The sequence below is a fragment of the Taudactylus pleione genome, unplaced genomic scaffold (assembly GCF_031769625.1).
Source record: "Taudactylus pleione unplaced genomic scaffold, aTauple2 ptg000174l, whole genome shotgun sequence".
NCBI lineage: Eukaryota > Metazoa > Chordata > Amphibia > Anura > Myobatrachidae > Taudactylus > Taudactylus pleione.
Genome location: NW_028284576.1, coordinates 2,800,001 through 2,821,695, shown reverse-complemented (window position 1 = coordinate 2,821,695; position 21,695 = coordinate 2,800,001). Strand labels below are relative to the sequence as shown.

Sequence of the window (21,695 nt, the reverse complement as noted above, 5' to 3'; positions counted from 1 at the left end):
AGGGCCCTGATTCAGAGTGAGCGCTCTTGTCAGAGCTTCTGGCTCTGAATCAGGCCCTAAGTGTGTCCAGCTTGTTGGTATCCGCCTTTGAAATTTACCCCTTTCAAATTGATTCCTATCACGCATGCCAGCTCCCACCTAATGGCACACATGATTTTCTCATAGTCTAGATCAGTGTTGGCTAACCTTGACACTCCAGCTGTTATGGAACTACATAACCCAGCATGCACTGCTACAGTTTTGCTATTAGGGCATGCTAAAACTGTGGCAGGGCATGGGCATGCTGGGATATATAGTTCCACAACAGCTGGAGTGTCAAGGTCAGCCAACACTGGTCTAGATCCACCCTTGACAACTTTTTCTTCTTAAACGCTATCAGATCGCGTTTATAGAGCGCTACTTGATTAGTCAGTTTCTCCATCCAGTTTACTGATACATCAGCTTCAAATACATTCATTCTTTAATACTGTTAAGCACCCTAATTGATTCTTCAATCACTAGGAGCATTAAATCGAAGCTGCACTTGTTTAATACAGCAATCCATCGTTTACAAAAGGATACGTTAAACTTCCCAATTGTGGGGGAATTCCGCACCCTAAAACCTCTAGGAATGCGCTTGTTCTTATAATAATCACTTAATGTGATGCCGTGGTATAGAAAATCAATTTCTTTTTGCTTCAATCGCATCCAGTCTTTGTATAGATGTTCCAATTGCAGCTGGCCGATTGAGCTAAGGGCAGTAGCACCCTATAGGAGCAGTGGGCCTGATTCAGACCCGGTCGCAAGCGCTGAGCACTCGCAACCGGGTCGATGGTGGCCCACAGCGCATGCGCACGACGGAGCCGGCTCCGACGTGTGCATGCGCGAGACCCGGCTAGCGACGGGCAAACCGTCGCTCCGGGTCTCGCACCAAAGGGGGCGAGTTGTCAATGTTGAGTGACAGCTCGCCTCCTTTGGTTGGCGGGCCGGGGGTGTTGCTGCCCAAACGGAGGCGTTCCCATGAGAACGCCTGCCGTTTGGGGGAGGCCCCACTGACATCACAAGTGATGTCAGTGGAGAGCTTCCGGCTCTGTTAGGCTTGCGAAGAACGAGGCTTGCGAAGAACGAGACCCTACCACAATGGTCTTCTCGCAAGCCCGATGGTCAAGACAGCTATTGCTGTGGGTGGTCACACACAGCTATGCGAGCGGCCAAGAGGCTGCTCCAAAAAAAGGAAAAGCGCGGCCCTGATTCAGAGCGAGCGCTCTGTCAGAGCGTCCGGCTCTGAATCAGGCCCAATGTTTCTCCATTTGACTGTTTGTGCGTTATCAGTCTATTTTCTGTGCCAGAATGGCAGAATCTTCTAACACGGGTGAGGTGCTGGACATGGTAAATTTGTCAATTCAGATGCAGGGCTTGATTTTACGCTTCGCTGAATCCATCCTAGATCAGCGGTTTTCCCGTACACACCAGCAGGTGACCGGCTATCTGTTGTTCTGCTCAGCAAATCTTATATGTCTGTGAGCGGCATCATTCACAGTCATATCCAATGTACACACCCGGCGATACACTATACATATATCGCCAGTTCAATGGTCGGGCGATATATCTATCAGTGTGTACCAGTTTTACATACAATCATTTATATACTTCCTTGGGCATTTGTCTATATATATATATATATATACACGCTAAGTAAAGCCACATATACTGTAAATCACTGACTTTCAGGAAATTAATTCTCGTAGGCGCATTTTTAAAACTTCGATTTGAGGCAAGAAATGAGGAATGGGATCCCAAGTGGCGCTGGCGAATTCTTCCTTCTGTGACTATTTACAGAGAGTCATTTTATGACCGGGCTTTGCTAGTAACCATTGATTATTAGTGTACTAATTATAAGCCCCACACCCCATACACTGGGATTTCTCTCTCTCCGATCTTTTCACAGACATGATAGCGTGCGCTGCGCACGTATGATTGCTGTAGGTTTGTTTTGTGTTTTTTTCTGATCACCGCGTTTCATCTTTCTCTTGTGTCACTAGAATAGATAAACCATTCCTCAGATCATTCCTCTGCTTCCTGACATGTGTACAGTCTATCAGATAGCCTGGAATTTGTCATTCTCTTGTGTACAGTATGAAATGTAACTCCTACCAAACACAGCAGTGCTTCAGTCATTTCATTGTTCTCTACAGGAAATATTATTACTGCATATGACATAACTCCCAACATTAGTAATTGGGACACATGAGGCAAAAGAAACAAAACACACTTTTGGGGCTTCCTGCTGCCTCCATCCCCCTCCTCACATCATGGGAATCTGTATGTAATACCGCCGGCCGCATGGCCGGCAGTTCGAATCCCGGCAGCGTCAGGCCGACAGCTCTGGAAATACCGATCGTCCCCAGGTAAGTACTAACTAACCTAACCAACCCTCCCTTAGGGGTGCCTAACCCTAACCCCCCTCCTAGCCTACCCTAACCTCCCGGGGGGATGCCTAACCCTAAGTCCCCCCCGTGAGCCCTAACCCTCAGCCGCGGCTGTCCGCTCGCGGCGCCTGACATCCCTTCGATCAGAATGCCGGGCACCGGTCTCCCGGCATTGGTAAAATGAGCTGCGTCTACATCTAGTCGCCGTTCATTTCACCCTCGCCGGGATATGACAGTCAGGAAGCCAGCTGTCGGTATAATGTCAGGCGGCTTCCCGATTGCATCCCACATCATGTCACTGCCCCTGTCACATACAGCCCTGTCCTCACTAACACATCACTCATCTCCTGATATACTCTGTACTGCTGGGGACCTGCTCCTCCCACTATATAACTCTCAGTCTGTGGCTTCCTGCTGCCTCCATTCCCCTCCTCACATCATGTCACTGCCCCTGTCACATGCATCTCTGTCCTCACTGACACATCACTCTGCTCCTGATATACTCTGTACTGCTGGGCACCATGCTCTTCCCACTATATAACTGTCAGTCTGTGGCTTCCTGCTGCCTCCATTCCCCTCCTCACATCATGTCACTGCCCCTGTCACATGCAGCCCTGTCCTCACTGACACATCCCTCATCTCCTGATATACTCTGTGCTGCTGGGGGACACTGCTCCTTCCACTAAATAACTGTCGGTCTGTGGCTTCCTGCTGGCTCCATTCCCCTCCTCACATCATCAATCATTTAAATGTCACTGATATGTTGTACATACTTATTTATAACATCTGACTGAGGATGGTGGGATTAGTAATTCAGCAATGACCGGCTCGGAGCAATCCCCCCGGGCGCACCTACATCATGATTTACAGAGCACAAACATCCAAAGTTTACACTGTAAGAAAAAGAAAAAAAAAAAAAAAAGATTAATTCAGAATCAGAATCTTCTTCTTTTTACAATTTGTTTTCTTTTCTTTTTTGTGTATTCTCTCTTCAGAGTCTGGGGTTTGTTTATTCTCATTATTCATATCTAGCCCCCGAGGGGTCTTTGCACCATTAGCTGTGGAATAATAAACGTAGACAAGAGCCCGTCTTCAGCTCGACAGAATCTCACAAAGTGTAACATTAAACACAACAAGTGGCGTCGTCCTTTGGGAATGAGAAATGTGTAAATAAAGGGGAAACTTGTCCTCTATATTGGCTTCAAGCTGTAAAAGCAGCAGAATATAAAACTGGAGTCAGATTGTTCCTATAAATTAATCTCTTATATTCTTCTCTGCAGACTCTGTAGGATTTGATGAACTGCTGTAAATGTGAAGGGCTAGAATGTAAGCGGGGCCTGGTGACCCCCAGATGGAGCTCTGCCAAACATGGCGACCTCTTATTAGCTCCCTTCTGGGCTAGCGCAGGGCTGTGATGACGCAATCATCGTACATAGGCGGAGAGCAGTTACGGCGACGCCATACGGCTAGGACGTGGCAGGTTACTGCAGGGTGACCCGCTCTATCAGGGTTCTCCCAGGCCGGGAGAATAGGCTGTTATGGTTCCTGTATTACACCGCAATAAAATATATGATTTGGGTGAGCACCAAAAATAAAATGCTTTGCTTAGTCATTGGTGTTTCTCAGTACGTTCAAGGTACATGTCTACTTCCCACTCAGATGAGATCTGCACCAACCGCCCCCAGAGCCAGATCATCCATTAGGGAAGGGGGTTAGGGATAGGCACCACCGGGGAGAGGTTAAGGTTAGGCACCAACAAGGGAGGGTTAGAGTTGGGGGGAGAGGGGAGGGGAGGGATAGGGTAATTACCACCCTCCGTCGGGATCTTCATCTGTTGGGCTTCCTGGGCTCAGCTGTCGGTATTTCATACCCATCCCTTAGGACGGATGAAGGGACATGAGTCAGCTATCGTCCCCGTTGCTCTGCCCACTGCCGCTGGCCACGCCTGTATCATGTCTATTAGTTACGTTCTTTGGAGGGGAGAAGGTGTGGCCACACCTCCCATATTTGACCACGCCTCCTACCTCAGTACTCGTCCCCGTCAGACGGCCCAGTATCTGTGCATTGGCTCAAAGTAAAACAGAGAATTCCGAATGATAAGCTCAGTATCATTCTAGGGCCAGGATGCATCAAAGGCTATTTTGCGGTCTTACCTCTGAAAATTATGTTTTCTGAAGTTTGGCCGCTTACTACATATGCGCCAAGCTCCAGGATGCGATACTTCCAGTGGATGTTAACAAAAGGTGTCACCGATATTTAGTATAGCATCTTGTGGGGGTAAAACAGATAGTACAGGAGTACAATAATATACAGATGTGTCCACTTGCATCTTTGCTCGCAGTGCGCCCACGAGCGGATGCACAAACTGCGTTCGCACCCGTGAGTCCATAGGATTACATGGTGCGATCGCAGTGCGTGCATTTGTAGCGCGATCGGCAAGGATGTAAGAGGAGTCGGTCACATCCGTAGCATCACATAACCAGATAAGTTCTATTAAAAGCATCACACAGTCTAAAAAAACAACTATAAAATAACTTCGTAGAACGCTTCACCGAGATAGAAGTGTTCCATCCAGGGATACAAAGGATTATCTTGCCTCCTTTTTTCTGGGCCCGCATCTTGTCTTGCAGCACAGACCCAATAAGGATTCGCCATTGGTTCGGAGGTGAGCTGCCAGCAACCTATAAGTGTCTGGCTGAGGGCAGCAGCTGCACCAACCCCCAATGTGGGAGCAGTCGAGAGGCAGCCATCTTCCCCACACTGTGAGGAGGAGCCAATCTCAAGGACGCCAGGTTGTGCTGGATCCAATCAGGACTGCAGGAGCAGGCAGCCAATCAGGACTGCAGGAGCAGGCAGCCAATCAGGACTGCAGGAGCAGGCAGCCAATCAGGACAACATCCGATTTATACACAAAACGTTCCCCCCTTCAATCTTCATACACCCCCTGGTGCCGTCTTACTCTGCACATAACTAATCTTTAGGCTCAGCTGTGCCCCCCACTTACCTACCCTCCTCTCCTCATCCTTTTTTCTGTGAGCAGGGTGTTACAGGGGGATGGGTACGGGATGCTGGCGCTCGGTATCCCGGCGGTCAGAATTCCGAAGCCGGCATCCCAACAGGGTTAGGACACCGAAACCTGTCGGTCAGTATCCTAACCCTCCCCCTCTCCCTACCCCCAAGTCTAACCCTCCCTCCCCACCCCCTAAACCTAACCTTCCCCCCTTGGTGCCTAACCCTCACCCTAGTGCCTAGGGACGTCGCTAAGTATTTAAAGGCCCCATGGCAAAAAAAGTGTGTAAGAGCCCCTATGTACCACCCAATGGTGACAAATGTATATAACACATGTAACTGTGACAGGGAAGATGGGCCCCATAGCAGCTGGTAGACCCATGCTAGTGCCTAATCCTAACCCTAAACTCTCCCCCTAACCCTAGTACTTGCCGTTGGAGTGCCGGCGCCGAGATTCAGACAGGCACCGGCATTCTAAGCGCACGTCGGGATTATAACTACATCCCGTTATAGATGTCTCGTACAAGATCAGTCCACCGGCTGTGATCTAATCAGGTTAGATTAGGTGTTATCAGTCTATTGGAGGTGACTGTATGTGGGGGGAGAGAGGGCATCTCTTGGAAAAGGGTCACAGGGTATAGAGGGAAGCTTTTGGGGTGAGGGAGGAGGAGGCAATAAAGTAATGTTACGGAGCTGTATACGAGTGCGAGCTGGAACTGGGACAATGCCTTGTGGTATTAAGCCGTGGAAACGTTCCATGAATTGGTGTAATGGCTCCACGCGCCCCAAAGGAGTCTCCCACGCATTCATCTAGCACTGTATATAACATGATCGTTACAAGCTGATTGGTTGCTATGGGCGACTTCTTCACTATGTCTCTCTCGAATAATAACTTCCAGCTCATTTACACATAGCTGCTGTATTTACATTGGATAATCACCTGGCGGAATTTAAACAGTGCGGCCGTTGCCATCGCACAGGGCACCACAGGTCAGCGGGCGCTGTTTGGGCCTGTCAAATTTCTGTTTATTATCATTCTTCCTCTTATTTCATCCCCAGCATCTCCTGGCCTCCCCTATATCTTCCCTGACCCTTCCCAATGAGACCATTCCCCTTTTTTGGGTGCATTATTTCCTTTTGAAAAATGAGGGGGCGCTAATGCTCTTTCTGGCACAGGGCACCAAAAACTCTAGTTACGGCTCTGGTGTCAGGAACACTTTAACAGTAGTAATTGCAGTATGCTTTGTGCCTGTTACCCCATGATACAATGAATACAGGCCTTTTCTGTTCTAACCTATCCTATGGTGTAGCCCCCTATCCCCCCTGGATCTGCCCCAGGCACGCCTCCACTATTTGGCCACTCCCCCTCCTGTACTCGGACTGGTATTCGCTCTCTACAGCCCTGAGAGTCCTGCCCTGTGGAGATGCACTATTCAAAGTGTAAATGTTACCTGAATGCGCAACCTCCCAACACTATAGAACCTCCCATTTCATTTCCGTAAAAAGTTTCCGGTCTTCTCCATGAAATCTGCCCTGGTTACGGCCTCATTGATGTCTGAAATGAATCATGAGCGTGACGGGAAACTGGGTGTAAAGCTTTTGAATTTTTTTTTGCATTAGGTAATCGCGTTTAAAATGCGCTTCATGGACCAATTGGGGTGTCCATGATGAGATGCGATCTCGTGTTCCACACGACAAGTAGCACCACAAACAATGCGTCTTTTCCAGCCATCTACATCATTTCAGTGATCTCATGCTACAGAATTAAATCTCATTATTACTTCGCAAAATAAAACTGTCTGCGGCCCTTCTCTTTTTTTTAATCTCTTCTTCTCATTTCAAGCTATTCTCTACACAACATAGAATTTTAGTTTTCGCTTCCCATAGAGCGCCATCAGTCCGCCCCACTCATCCCGTTGGCTGCTGCAAACTTCTACTGTATCGCAAATGCCACCATCTTCATCCAGTTAAACAGATTTCCCCCTGTATTTTGTATATCGTACCAATATTGCTGTTGATCGATTTCCTAATTTACATTATGGTAGAAGGTTGCAGATGAACCTACTGATCAATAGCCAAGTAACTGACATAAATTAGTTTGTATTATTAATAAACCTGTCTAATCTATAGTGTTGTTAATTGACTTACTAATGGAGACAGTCAAAATATTGAAATGTTTCAGCATAATTGTAATTCACGTCTATTTCCCCTAGTTTATATTTCTGCTGGCATATACTGTAACATGTGACATACTATAGAAAGGTTTGTATGTAGTATCGCCTAATGAAATTATGAATCTGTCACCATGCAAACAATTGTCACACAACTTTCCAAGCATCCCTGATTCATGTCTTGCAGTTGTATATTGCCGCAATCTGGCAATAGGTTCAGCCTCAACGGTTCGTTTATATGGGGATTTTAAGGACCTGAAACCACCCAAGATTAAAATAAATGTCCAAAAGGCACCAAGAAAAATAAAATAATCTGTAACACTGTAATACCATTTATGACTACTAGATGGCGATGAATCCTTCCATTCAGAACTTTGGTTGTACAGTGTATGTTTGTACAGTATAGTACACTAGGGGGCATGATTCATCTACCATAGGTGTGGGTATATTATACTGTAAGTAAGTTACTGTACATATGTGACCACATAAACCTATGCTCAAATCGTGGCAAAATTGTCCTTTTTCGCTCACCATAGATAATGCAACTAAGCCTTGCCATGCGTTCCACCGCACAGCTTTGTATCAAATGTGCGTCTGTGTTGCGTCTGTAATGCGACAAAAGCACAATGCACGTGTATCCCAGTTGGTGCTACTGACATTCCATGCAGCAGTGGTGTGCTAACCTTTAAAATAGCAAAAGTCCAAAGCATGCTTGCCCAAATTTAGCTCCCTCCTTCCGGGAGGGAGCTGTCGGGCTTTCACATCGGGGGGGCGTATCGCTGTAAAAGGAGGTGTGGCCCAGCAGATGATGCATCATTAAGGGCGTGGCAGCATGATTGCGTCATCATGGTCCCGCCCCCTCTTCACAATGCCAATATTAATGGCATTGTGAAGCAGGGGGTGGGGCCACGATGAAGCGATTCATCACAAATCGCGTCACTGGCCCCACCGCTGCCGGGAATTATTATACTATAACTGGCAGCACAGACGGTGTAATGGTTAGCATTACTGCCTCACAGCATTGAGGTCGTGGGTTTGATTCCCACTACGGCCCGGGAGCCGCACCCGATTTTCGGGAGGCTCCCAGCCGAATCATGAGGGTAGGCAAGTATGGTCCAAGGACAGATACTAGCGAGCCGCATCCAGGCCCGCCAAGAGCCGTGGTGGGCCCCGGTAATAGGGGGCATGGCCTAATGGCGAGACAAAAAAAAAAAAATTTGCAGCGTCCCCAGTAATGGTCCCGGAAGATATTCTGTGTTGGTCCCTAGACAGTTTCCATTGTACAATACATGTTGCAGTTGTCAGAATTCCTGCCCTTGCCCCTCAGCCTGGCCGGCACCAGTGCGCACCAAGTCCAACACAATACTGTGGTGTGAACCCTATTAACTATTCCCTGGTTGTGGATTCCTCATCATTGCCAGGATATATTGGCATATCTATAATGTGTGCAGGGTCTGCGGTTCTTTTGGGTCCAGGAGGCCCACACCACACACCCTGCATTCATATAATTTTTATACTTCCCTCTTCCGATTCCCGCGTCGGCTGGTGCTGCAGACTGAAGTAACCAGGAAAACGATAGTTAACAAATATTGATGTTGTACTGCAGATGGCCCATGGTTTTGCCCTCGATAGCAGAGAGCCAATGGTTTTCTGCCATAGATGGCAAAGTGGACCGCAATGTTTTCTTTCTCCCGACACAGAGCTTAGCCCCACCACCTGGCAGCCCGCTAAGCCCCGACCCTCGTTTTTGTGATTGGTCTGCGGCTTGCCGTGCACCCGACAGCGATGGCCATTGAGATCTGCAAAACCATCAATGGTCCACCAAAAATGGTTATTGTACCATCGATGGTTATTACCGATGGTACCATTGATGGTGACCATCGTTGGAAACCCACCGATGGTCATCCCTAGTGTGGCGGCCATATTCCTGGTGCGCAGTAGAGATGTCTCCAGGAACATAGTGCAGGCGCCATGTTTTTGGAGACCTGCACATGTGCAGTAGACTGACACAAAGCCAGAGACTCATGTGCTGTTGGAGAGGAGGGGGCCCGCAGGGAGGCTGCACATGGGTGCCCCCTCCTCTCTTAAATCGCTCCTACCTAGAGAGTCACCCATGGTCTGTCCTCCTCGCTCTCTGCACCAGCTAGAAATGATGCAGACTTTGGGGTCTATTTACTAAGCAGTTAGGAGACAGAGTGAAAAGTGATAAGAAAGTGATAAGGTGCCAGCCAATCAGCTCCCAACTGTCATCTCATAGGTTTAAAAAATGACAGTTGGGAGCTGATTGGCTGGCACCTTATCACTTTCTTATCACTTTTCACTCTGTCTCCTAACACTGCTTAGTAAATAGACCCCAAAGTCTCACATTTCATTATCATTTTTCCCAAACGCTGTAGATCTGGGTGGATGAAACCCTCATTCTCTTAATAAACCTTATCTATATCTGTATTCTAGACCATTCTGTAAATCCATAGTAATTGGTAATTAAATGCATCCAACCATAAGATATACTGGAGGAATCACTGATATATTTGGATAAATAGCAAGACATCTATTCTCTGCTTGCGTCAGGAAACAGCCACGTCCTGATCGCCTGCAACAGCTGTCTGTCAAACCTACCCAACTGCGAACGATCCGTTGTTTGAATTAATCATATCTGTGCTTCTCTCACACCCCTTATTGATTGTCACTTTCTAGATTTTAATATGAGCAATACACAGTAAATATCATATGGTAATGGGCTTTTTTTTTACCTCTTCTGCCTAAATCAATATTTAGAAGGATTGTAGAGAACCCAACCTAACGTTGCTGCAAAGATTCTCTCCTGATTTCAGTCTGGGGCCGTCTAAAAATAATATGAGCAATTCTCTGCACGTAATAGCACATCTGTGAGAGCCCGACTTTCAGCTGCGGCGCCTCCGATCATCCCAGACCCTGCACCATTGTTACAATGATTTTTCATGCAGCGTCCCTGGGCTTTAAACAAGACCGTTCCTGTGCTTAAGAATGACATGTCATTGTCACTATGATGGGAAATTGATTGCATCCCCTAAAAAGATATTGGGGCTTATTCTGATTGAGTCGCAGTGAAAGTGGCCGTATTTTCAGGCAGCTGCAGAAGCCAAATTTACTACTTTATGCTAATGTGGGATTCTGTTTGGCTAATGTGGGGGGGTCGGCGCGCCTGTAATCGGGAAGCCGTGACGCCACAATTGTCATCATTGGTATCGCCACTAGCTGCACGAGATCGATCAGAAACCGGTTTCCATTCTCCGAACGCATGACTCAAAATCACACAGAGCTTTTGATACTCACCCCCAAAATTCCCATGGCACTCCCATAAGTCAGCGCTGTTACGCACGATCCCATAGTCGCTGCCCCGAAATGCCCAATTTCATGGAACAACAGATCCAGCCAAATTATGTCCGGCTCAGAAAAGGACGGACATGCGCAAAGATCTGAGCATGTGCTGTATGCAAAAAGTCGCCCTTTCAGATCAGTCCCATACAAGATAAAGGGGTCTATGTACTAAGCAGTGTTAGTAGACAGAGTGAAAAGTGTTAAGGTGCCAGCCAATCAGCTCCCAACTGTCATCTCACAGGCTGTGCTTGAAAAATGACAGTTGGGAGCTGATTGGCTGGCACCTTATCACTTTCTTATCACTTTTCACTCTGTCTCCTAACACTGCTTAGTAAATAGACCCCTTATTATGGTATGCAAATATCCAAATCTGATATCCAAAATACCACTGGTCCAAAGCATTTTCACAATCATGGAGCTGTTGCTACATGCTGGGAGTCTGCTCTCCTACTAAACACTGTCTCAGACACCAAAACAAATCAGTAGCATGTTACACTCCCACAGACCACATTAAACGACTCCCTGATCACCGGTCCATGGCGTGATTCATTATCTGTGCGCTGCTTACAGGGATGGCGCTGATGATCACATGTGAGCCGACAGTAATGACTGGGCGAGCACCTAGCAGTCACACAAACTGAATGATGCTTCGTTAAAACTTTTTTTTATTTTTTTTTTAGCACAGTGACAGGTTACAGAGAGAACGTTTCAGACCGATGCCGGCAGAAAAAGAAAAAAAAAATATTCAGCTTTTAAATAAACATTAATGAATCTTTCTGCCAGGTTGTATATCACAGGTCGGCACTTGTGTTCGGAAACGCTGAGCTGCAGACATTACTAAAAAGTGTAGACTGCGTTTATTATTCAACTGCTGGATAAGGTGATATAGGACTAGTCTTCCTCTTGTACATCCAGGGAGCTTTACATGCTGATTGCCAACCCTTCAGAGATTGGTGTTGTGGGCATTCATGTTACCCCGGTACATACCACACCCTGGGCAGTATGCATGGCGCATCGCATTTGGCATTTGATGAATCCAGCCACTCATCGCATGCAGGCCAGAGTTAATGACCCCAGAATGCATGAAGGAGACCGCAAAAGACAGCGCTCTCGGTAAGAGCCATCCTTTGCGAATGAGGGACTTCCGGATCTATGACTTTGAAGTCCCTGGGGCGTCCTTCTGCGCCATGGGGGGTGATGGGAGGGATCCGATTGGTCCCCTCTAACATCACTCTCCGAATAGAAGCCCATAGGACTCTATAGGGTAACGCCACGTCCAAGCCCCAATGCATTCCGGGGCTTGGTACATACAAGAAATGAGGTCAAAGTCCTGAAAATTAAAATTTTGGGGGGTTGATAGCGTTTCTCACATTGCAGCATCCCGCCCCCTATGCGTTCTCAAATATGGAGGCGGGGGGGCTGTTTTTTTGCACCCTCACCCTCCCCCACAGGACATCCCACACTTAAAACCTCCCCAAACTATTTTTACATTGACCCCTTAAATCATGAATCACTTTTGTCTGTTTCAGCCTAAAACTCTTCTTATCCATTTGTTCATAGGTTATTTGAAAGTCCAACCTATATACATATGATCTGATAAATCTAGCTCACATGTAGATAGGTTAGAAATAAATCAATATCGGCCAGGATAGATTACAAAATAAATATATATATTTTGTAGCTTTCAACATTCCCTCTAATACGTAGTGAATGTTGCATCGCCCTGCACAAGTGTATACCCCCTCCCCCCAACCAGTCATGGCGTGATCTTGCGGTGCATTAGATATCACTCATTTTGGGGCACAATATTGATTGCTGCCTTAAAGCATGAATAAGTATTACACGGCGACTTGTTACCTCACTTACAATGTGATGAATGACCCATTTCTTTAATGAGTCAATTCGGATGGCTTGATAAATAGGAGCCTGAAGATGGGATGTAATCCAGCTCTACCTGCCCTCCTTATATTCTCACAAAATCATTTTTTTTTTTGTGTTAGCAAGAAAAATTGTTGTGACCCTGAAGGTAAAAAAAGGAAAATAAGGTAAAAAGAAAACGGTAATGGAGGGCAGCAAAGAGGTCACGAATATAATAATATGCAAATATTGCTGTGCCTTGTACCCCTCCAGCTTCTCTCCTGAGTATGAAGATTGCAGCGACTGCAGATGAGACTGTACATAGATGCAGCGTGCGACTGACACTGTATTTCCATTCCCACGCATCCAATCCACTATAGCGGCAGCCTCAGAAATTCTCCATAAGCTCCACCCACCTTCCTCCATGATACTGACTCCATATGTTTCCATCCATTGACAAACCCCTGGTCTATAGCTGATTGTAGCACAACTAAAATCCTCCTGTCATTGGTAATTAACTTGATTTGTTAAGTTAACCATCGTTTCAATAGTGATTAGTTAAAATCGAATTATTAATATAATTGTTTCGGCAAGCCTCTGGGTTCGGGTATTGTTGCGGCACTGCTGCAATGGCATGGTTGGTGTAGTGGCTAGCATTACTGCCTCACAGTGCTGAGGTCTTGGGTTGGATTTCCACCAAGGCCCTATGTGTGCAGAGTTTGTACGTGCCCCCCGTGTTTGTGTGGGTTTTCTCTGGGTGCTACGGTTTCTAGGGGGGCCCATACTGCACACCCTGCAGCCATGTTCATTACTTACCTCTCAGGAGTCCTGCGTTGGAGGTCTGTTTCTTTCTTCCACGTTCCATAGTTGTTGACAGTGTCTATGTATTCTTTAGAAGTACAATATGAATATTATATTTCTGTTGCATCGGGCGGTTGGTGTCTGCCTTGTCTAATGTTACCCACTGCAGTGTAAAATATATTGAAGTTAAAGTAGGTGCGTTAATCCTAATACAAGCCGTGCTTTATTATAGGCATTGATGATTACATTTTCTGCACATACCACCTGTTGTCCTTGGCCCACCTAATGGACAGTGACATATGTGGTTCATAGATGTACTTTTCTGTCACCAAAATGCAATGACACTTAGGGCGGTATTCAATTAGTTTCGCCCCCACATAAAAGTTTCACCTGCCGGACCTTTCGCCGACATCGCGTCTTTTGGACGCGGAAACTTATCGTGCGTGACCCCGCTGTTCGCCGTATTCAATTGCAGAAGAAGCGAAAACGGCAAGCGGCGAATTCAGAACAGGTGTAAAGTGCTGTCAGAATTGGGGAAACCAGCCTGAACCCCCCCAAAAAGATGCACTAACATTGGGGATCTATGTAGAGGTGTCCGAATAGCCCTAATATAACTATTTGGGGTACTTAAGTTGTTTCAATAGCTTCTTACTAGCGTCTTTGCACAAGTGGTGAAGAATGGCATTAAGCTGTATTTTTGGTGATAATAAGTAGTCCTGTCAACTTTGGGGTACATGAAAATGGGTGCTAGCATATTTTAAAGTCTCTAAAGTGAAGTTTTAAAAAACGTGAAAAACGCACCTGCGGCATGCACCTGCAATCCTAAAAACACCTGACCCATACTTACAGACCCTCCAAGAAGTCTATTTCACTAGTTTTTATGCTTGTCCCCCCACTTTGTGCTTTTTGGGGTGTTCTTACATTTTTCCCCGTGATTTTTTGACACAGTTGGCCTTTGGGGGGCTGTCCCAAGAGATTTGAGAGGTTTTCCCACCTTTGCACCCCAAAATAAAAATGTTGCTCTTCTTATCACCTATTATTGAGAGGCAAATCTTTTTCGCCTATTACATTGTATTGACTTTCCGCGTAGGTGAAAACCGTGTGGAATTGATAACGGAGATAAGTTCCGATCTGGCGAAAAGACGCAATCGGCGATACTTTTTCGCGGAAAATGGCTTTTTGCTTCTAATTGAATACGGCCCTTTGGGGGTATATTTACTACAGTGCAGGTTTTTAGAAGAGATGTTGCCCATAGCACCCAATCAGATTCTAGCTATTATCTTCTGGAAGGTGCTGGTTAAATGTTAAGGATAATCTGATTGGTTGCCATGGGCAACATCTCCACTTGTAAAAACTCTCACTTTAGTAATTATATACCCCCCTATTCATTAATGAAACAAAGAAATATGGGAGAAATGTTAGAATTATAAACCTCCCTGATTAAATATGACCCATCCCATCAGCGTTCCTATATTCCGCTAGATCGTACGAAATCTCTTGTTTATGGTATATAGGTAAATGTTTTGCTGGCTTGTGAAGGTTATTCTTTTTATCCCTTTATTCTAAAGCATGAATACACGTACACAATGTACAGCGTTTACATCAGGGACACACATTGCAGAGGTAACAAATTACTCCCATGGACAGTTCTATGAAACTATGGATTACTGAACACGTCTTAATAAATGCTTTATACAATATTTGGTAAAGTTGCATCCTGAAGACCAGTAAATAAATATCTGCTCACGTTGTGCTCATCAAGGTGCGATTATGAGATACAAACAGTTCCAAATAAGCCAAGTGGATCGTTCAATGTCACTAATTATGTGTCGCTGTTTTTTGTTGTTGTATCATTTCACCAAGTCTTGGGCTACTGTCCAAAAACATAAAATTAATAAAAATAATTGTGCCTATAGCAGTATTAAATTGGTCTAGCCATTCCGAGGGGTCCCCCCTATAAGTGATAGAATCCTGGCCAGTTAGTCAACGTCAAACATTATTTGTACGTATATTGATGCCTAATTTGGAGGATATTCTCTATTTTGCTACTAAGTTCCTACTCTCCTGTTTTTGCTTAGATTGAACCACAGGAGCTGACGGAGTCCTGTTTCTGGGTCAAAGCCAAGGAAGAAAAGTTTGAACACCCAGATCTCCTATCAAGACTGTGCCAGGCGTTTGCCACCCACGTGAAAGGTAAAAGAAATGCATTTTACACTTTTCATTCAGCTATTGTCTTACTGATCTGCGATGGGAATCTTGATAGTTGATTTCCTGGTCATGCACAATTTATACAAATTAGTCTAAAGAGAGATGGACTGATGTTGTTTTACTGTGGTTTACACGCAGAGGATTGGCTTGGTGTCATTTTGTTTTACAGCTTGTTTTCGGTACATGTTGTTCCAGCTCCTTCACCCATGGGGTTGTTTATGACGAAACCCTTAGCTATCACTAAGATCGTGTTAGTTCCTTACTAGATTACAATGGATTGGTGGCTTTGGATTACAATCTTTTTGGTGTGCACCAGTATTTGAGGGTTTCTCCCATGTGTATATGCCCGGATGTTGCATATTAGAATTATTTTTATTCCTACGCAGTCTGCAAAACAAAGAAAGAACTTGTGAGGAACGTAATTGTACCACATCGCTGTCCCTGGTGCTGATCGACTACCTTTCTTGTTCGTGTTAAGGGGGGTACCCACTTGGCGATTTATCCAAGTGATTGCACGATAACGATGTCGTTATCGTGCAATCACTTGCAAATCGCGCATGCATCGTGCATGTTTTGGTCGGAAGCGACCAGCGATGCGCGTGCTGTTCGCTTCCGGGAGCAGTCATCGCCCGTACATGCTGGTCAACCTGAGGATCTCATCTGGTTCAGCATGTGAGGGGCTGAGGGATGTGCCTGGACTGAATGAGTGAACCTTCAGTCTAGGCACATCGCTAGCTATACAAACGAGAGCACGACAGCAATGTCGTAATCGTGCTCTCGTTTGTATATCTATAAGTGGATACCCGCCTCTGTGGTGCATACACACGGTCAGATTTTTCTTCAGATCTGAACGATAACTATTTAAAAAATCGTTCATATATGAAGGAAAATCTGACATATCTGACATGGATGAACGATGCTCGTTCCCGATGGTCAGATAACGATATCTGACATCTGATGTGTTTGCAGTCAGATTTGGATGATTCCATTCATTTTATTGCAGTCAAAAATCGTTCATAGTTCAAATCGTTGGTCAAATCGTTCATCAAATTGTTCAGATCATTCATCTGACACATCTGACAAAGCTGACCGTGTGTATGCTCCATTATACCTGTTACATTTCTCTAATGCTTTCTAGGAAAATAATCGTAAACCTGCTTCCTGGAATATTTCAGAGATCATTTAATTATTCCGCCTATTAGTGGCATGCTCTCGTGAAGTCCGTTGCAAGTTTGTATGTAAATGAAATAATCTTTGGAGCAAAGACTTTGTTTTGTTAATCCACTGGGTGCAGGCGATATTTTTATTATGTTGGAATATGTCCTTGGATGAATAAGCTCATTTATACTCCATCTTTGCTGTCCCACCGTCTCGTATGTGAGAAAGAGAAGGTTTTGCAACTAACATGATGACCACTACCGAGGCCAATTAGTACCGTATAGATTGCAAGCTTCACTAAGCCGGCACCATTCATCATTTTGGTTTTATCAGTAATTAAGTAACTGAAAATCTTCAGAAATAATGACGGTATGAGGAGCAAATTAATGGGTTTTTCCCATATAGCGTGCAGATGTAGATCAGAGTGGTTATATACAAATGAGGTAACTGTTAATTAGTTGAAATATGAAATGCATGAATTTATGCAAAGGGTTTAGTGTACACTCTTAAAGCCTAATAAACACGCTCTGATGACTGGACCTGTACATAAGCATTTTCTGACAAATGGTCGCTTTGCTTCGCCTCAATTATGACATTACCTTCACACTCTGTTATATACATGGGGACGCTCGTTTGGACGCATAGATCGCTATGCTGCAGAGACGCACCACTGGTCTACAACATGTGTGTAGGAGCAAGATTGCAACAAAAACTGACACATTGGTAACCTGCAATGGAAATATGAAAGTCTCTGGGAGACCTGCCACATTGGTGGTATAAATGTATAATATGGCCTGTCCTGTAAAGACTATCTATTCCTTTCATGGATAGGACAAAACCGAGCTTGATAGCATAAAATAACCAGACGTCAGTTGATCCCTAGGTCACCCTTTACCTTGGCAGATTATTTACCCATAATATTAACCAATACAAACACTCTTGACCCTCTGCAACTTTGATCAGTAGTTTAAGATCTCAGGATTTGTCAGACATATTTTCTAGCAGGGATGACATTTTGGGAAGAGGGGATGGGTCTATTAAGAGCGGGGGGTGCATCATAGTCCGCCTTTGTAAATATAACAGATACTCACTATACCACCATTGCTGGACGCTATTATTTCATATGAAAGGGAACAACTAATAGTGTAATAAAGTCGGCTATATAGGAGTCCCTCTTTGATTTGTATCCAGGGCCCTATTTTATGTTAGGCTTCTAAACCAAACTGATGCAGAGTCTTTATTGCAACATTTACAGCAGGGGCGTGCAGAGTCTCCCCTTTCATACTACTGAGATTTGATATCAAAATGATTAGCGTAATACAAAGAAGATGTTTCTAACTTCTAAACATCTGTTTTGTTTACTGTAATCATTTCTATAGTTAACACTCACCAGCTTTGTGGAGCTCCCTGGGACTGCAGGGAGACGAGAGATGAGGCAGCAACAGCTCAGCCTCGCTTCTGTAGAGTCAGACACTGCTTGCAGAGCTGGGGACGGGGCCACACCACGGGCAGTAAACTGCACAGAAAGAGAGCTATGAGAGGCATGCCTCTGAGTAAGGGGGGGGGAGTGCCTTGATCACTGATGGACACCTTGGATGTGTCATGTGACCAGGAAGTACACTGCAGTGTTTAGAGATCGGAGTTCAGCCAGCAGCAGGAAGAGAAGACACAGTGATGCAGGTAGGAGAATCAATGGACACTGAAGCTTACTGTAGCGAGGGGAGAATTACAGTGAGTAAGGGGTGAGACAGGCTCCCAGCACTCAGACCCTTCTCCATGTGTACCTCCCCAGTCATTCACCTCACCGCACGTCACTGATCTACAGTAGCTTGCTCGTTGGACCAACAGGATGTTGATAACACTTTATTAGAGTGAATGGGTATTAGCTGTGAGATTTGCATTGTAAAGCAATGAAGTCGGATCTGTAGGCATGCAAATACATACAGTTCAATATAAACACAATATTCATTGCCGCACTGTTCAGCACTGACAAGTACAACAGTGCCACGCTATGTACATTGGCGCATTAAGTGGCCCAATCACATTTTAATAAGCTTAATTCACCAGCAATGGTCATAACAACATTTTCTAATTGATAACGAGATCCTCTCCCAGCATCTTATTTATCAGATCGCTGCATCTTTGAGTTTTTGTAATCCTCTATTAAATACGGTCTACTGACCTCACTTTAATTTGACAGGAGCTTTAAAAGCTTATGATGATGAATGATGAGGGCAAATAATTAACAATCAATCACTATTTAAGACGCGGGTTGTTGTCAGCAGTTCTGGGGTTCTGTGAGAGTAGATGCACTCAAGACATGGCTCTGTAATTACTTAGAAGACCATTTTAATATGGGATTTCCAAAGGTTTGTCTTTAGAAACATGACTGAGCGTTATCTGTTGTTCCTGCACTGCGGTTACTAGCACTGCTAGTCGGCAACGCTATCCCCTTGTACAGAGTGCAGGTGGAAGAACGACATTTAGAGATAAATCCATCTCACTTAGATTCATTTGACTTATTTTATAAATAAGCAATTTAAATGCCATGATAAATAAAGGTTTTCATAAATGCATTACTGAAAAGAACACTTTGAGATCATTCTACTAACAGGTAAAAATATTGCAATTATGGCATCGGTGCTTAAGGTTCAAAGATTTACGAGAACTATCAAGGTTGCTGGCACGTCGCAGTAGATGATCCTTGGCCTGGCAGCTAATTAGGTGTTTCCACACTTCAGTAGGTCATCACTATAATACTGTGTGCTGTCACGTCATCTGACACCCCCACCCCCCAAATGCTCTGTAAAAAAAAACAAATCTGATATAAATTGACCCCAGCACAGGGGCAGAACTGAAACGGGTGCATGGATGTGGCTGCTATTGGTTCTGGGATGGGGTGGGGGTGTGAATCAGCAATACAGGGTCGTGCCCCCTTCTACTCGGAACAGTAGACCGACACCGGAAGGCCAGCAGATGAAGATCCTGACTAAGGTAAGTAACTACCCTAACCCTTCCTCATGGGTGCCTAATTCTAACCTCCCCCTAGTGCCTAACCCTAATCACCCCCCAGGGGTGCCTAAACCTAACCTCCCCCTAACCACACTCCCCGCATCCTAAGCCTAACCCTACCAGGGAGGTGCCTAACCCTAACCTCCCCCTGGGGATGCCTGACCCTAACCACCCCTTCCCCTAGCCTAACCCTAACCCTCCCAGGGGGGTGCCTAATCCTAAGTACCCCAGGGAGACTGTATACCTCCCCCTCCCCCCCATAGCTATCCGCTCTCGACGCCCGGCTTACCTACAATCGGTATGCTGGGCGACGGGATTTGGCCGTGGGGCCAATGATGGGCGTTGGTATTTAGATGCCTATCATTAGTCACATGCGGGATTTCAGTGTCGGGAAGCTGGCAGTCGGCATTTTGACCATCTGCTTCCTAACTACATTCCCTCTTCTCTAGTAGTGTCAGATCATGGGGCGTGGGAACTTACAACAGCATCCCACAGGCCCCAGCTGAATTATTGTGCTATTGGGCCTGGCCATGTATCGTTCCGCCGGTGCCCCAGTGGATATTTTCCTTTTGGACTAAGCGCCAGGTCTATATGTTGTATGTTCAGGCTTTAAAATCCACATAAAGCACCTGAAAGCACTTTGGTTGGTAACACTTGGTGCAAACACCTCCAACTTCATCAGTCATCTGCTTTAATCTCATTGGGGCAATTGCCGTTGGCTGTGTACGGTTTGTGATGATTATTGTGGTTATACCTGAGTTTATGGAGAAAAACAAGCCACCAAGGCAACGGGTTGGGTTTGGGATGCTGGCGCTCAGGATCCCGGCGGTGAAAATCCAACGACACCATCCCGACAAGGTTAGGATACCGACACCTCTCGGTAGGTACACTAACCCTTCTCCTACACCTACCCCTCCCTGGTGCCTAAACCTAACTCCCCCCTCTTAGTGCCTAAACCTAACCTGCCCCGCCCCCTAAACCTATGCCATCGGTTGGGATGCCAGCCCTGGGATTCTGACAGGTGTCGGGATTTTGGCGCCGGTATTCTATGCCAGAATATTGACCACATCCCTAGGCAACACAGTTCTGGTGTCTATAGGAAGAGTGAGACTATTAGCATAGTCCCCATAGACCTACTTAGATTCCAGGAGCTGATGTGTGATCATATCACTATGAAAACTATTATAGTTAAGATATTTTATTAATAGCCTTAATCCAACATTTAGATCGCTTCAATCAAAATACTTTTCAAAGGCACATTGCAGAGGGTTTTTTTTTTTTTAGGAAGATGATTCCCTTATTAGACTGATCTATTTTCATCCCCCTGTGCCTTTATAGCTGTAGTGTTGGTGAATCGTACTGCAAATCCTATTACGAGCATTGTCTTAATAACACTCACTGTTTTGCAGAAACCCTGCTATAATGGCAGATCTGACCAATTAGTGAGTCTTGCACCAGTGCGATGACTGTTCCCTCATTAGAGAAGCATGTGTGAGGAGGAATGTTAATGTATATTCCTTGTTATTCCAAACTCTGCTTGTTTTACAGTTGATTTCCTTTGAGAACTGACCTGTCCTTTTCCACTCTACTTCCATACAATTATAAATTAGTTTACAGATGAAATATGCCCCAAAACAAAACTCTGTACATTGTGGGGGAGATTTATCAAATCTCGGAGAGAGAGAGATAAAGAAACAATAAATCGAAGTGT

General features: G+C 45.3%; 1 protein-coding gene across 3 annotated transcripts in view; it reads left to right on the top strand.

The window, feature by feature from the left end:
• Positions 1-21,695, top strand: part of DIAPH2 (diaphanous related formin 2) — a 1,301,891-nt gene that overhangs the window by 412,945 nt on the left and 867,251 nt on the right. For all 3 annotated transcript variants that reach the window (XM_088475573.1, XM_088475574.1, XM_088475575.1), the window contains one exon: positions 15,685-15,799. In XM_088475573.1, the coding sequence (XP_088331699.1) occupies positions 15,685-15,799 (115 nt within the window). The remainder of the gene's footprint in view (positions 1-15,684; positions 15,800-21,695) is intronic.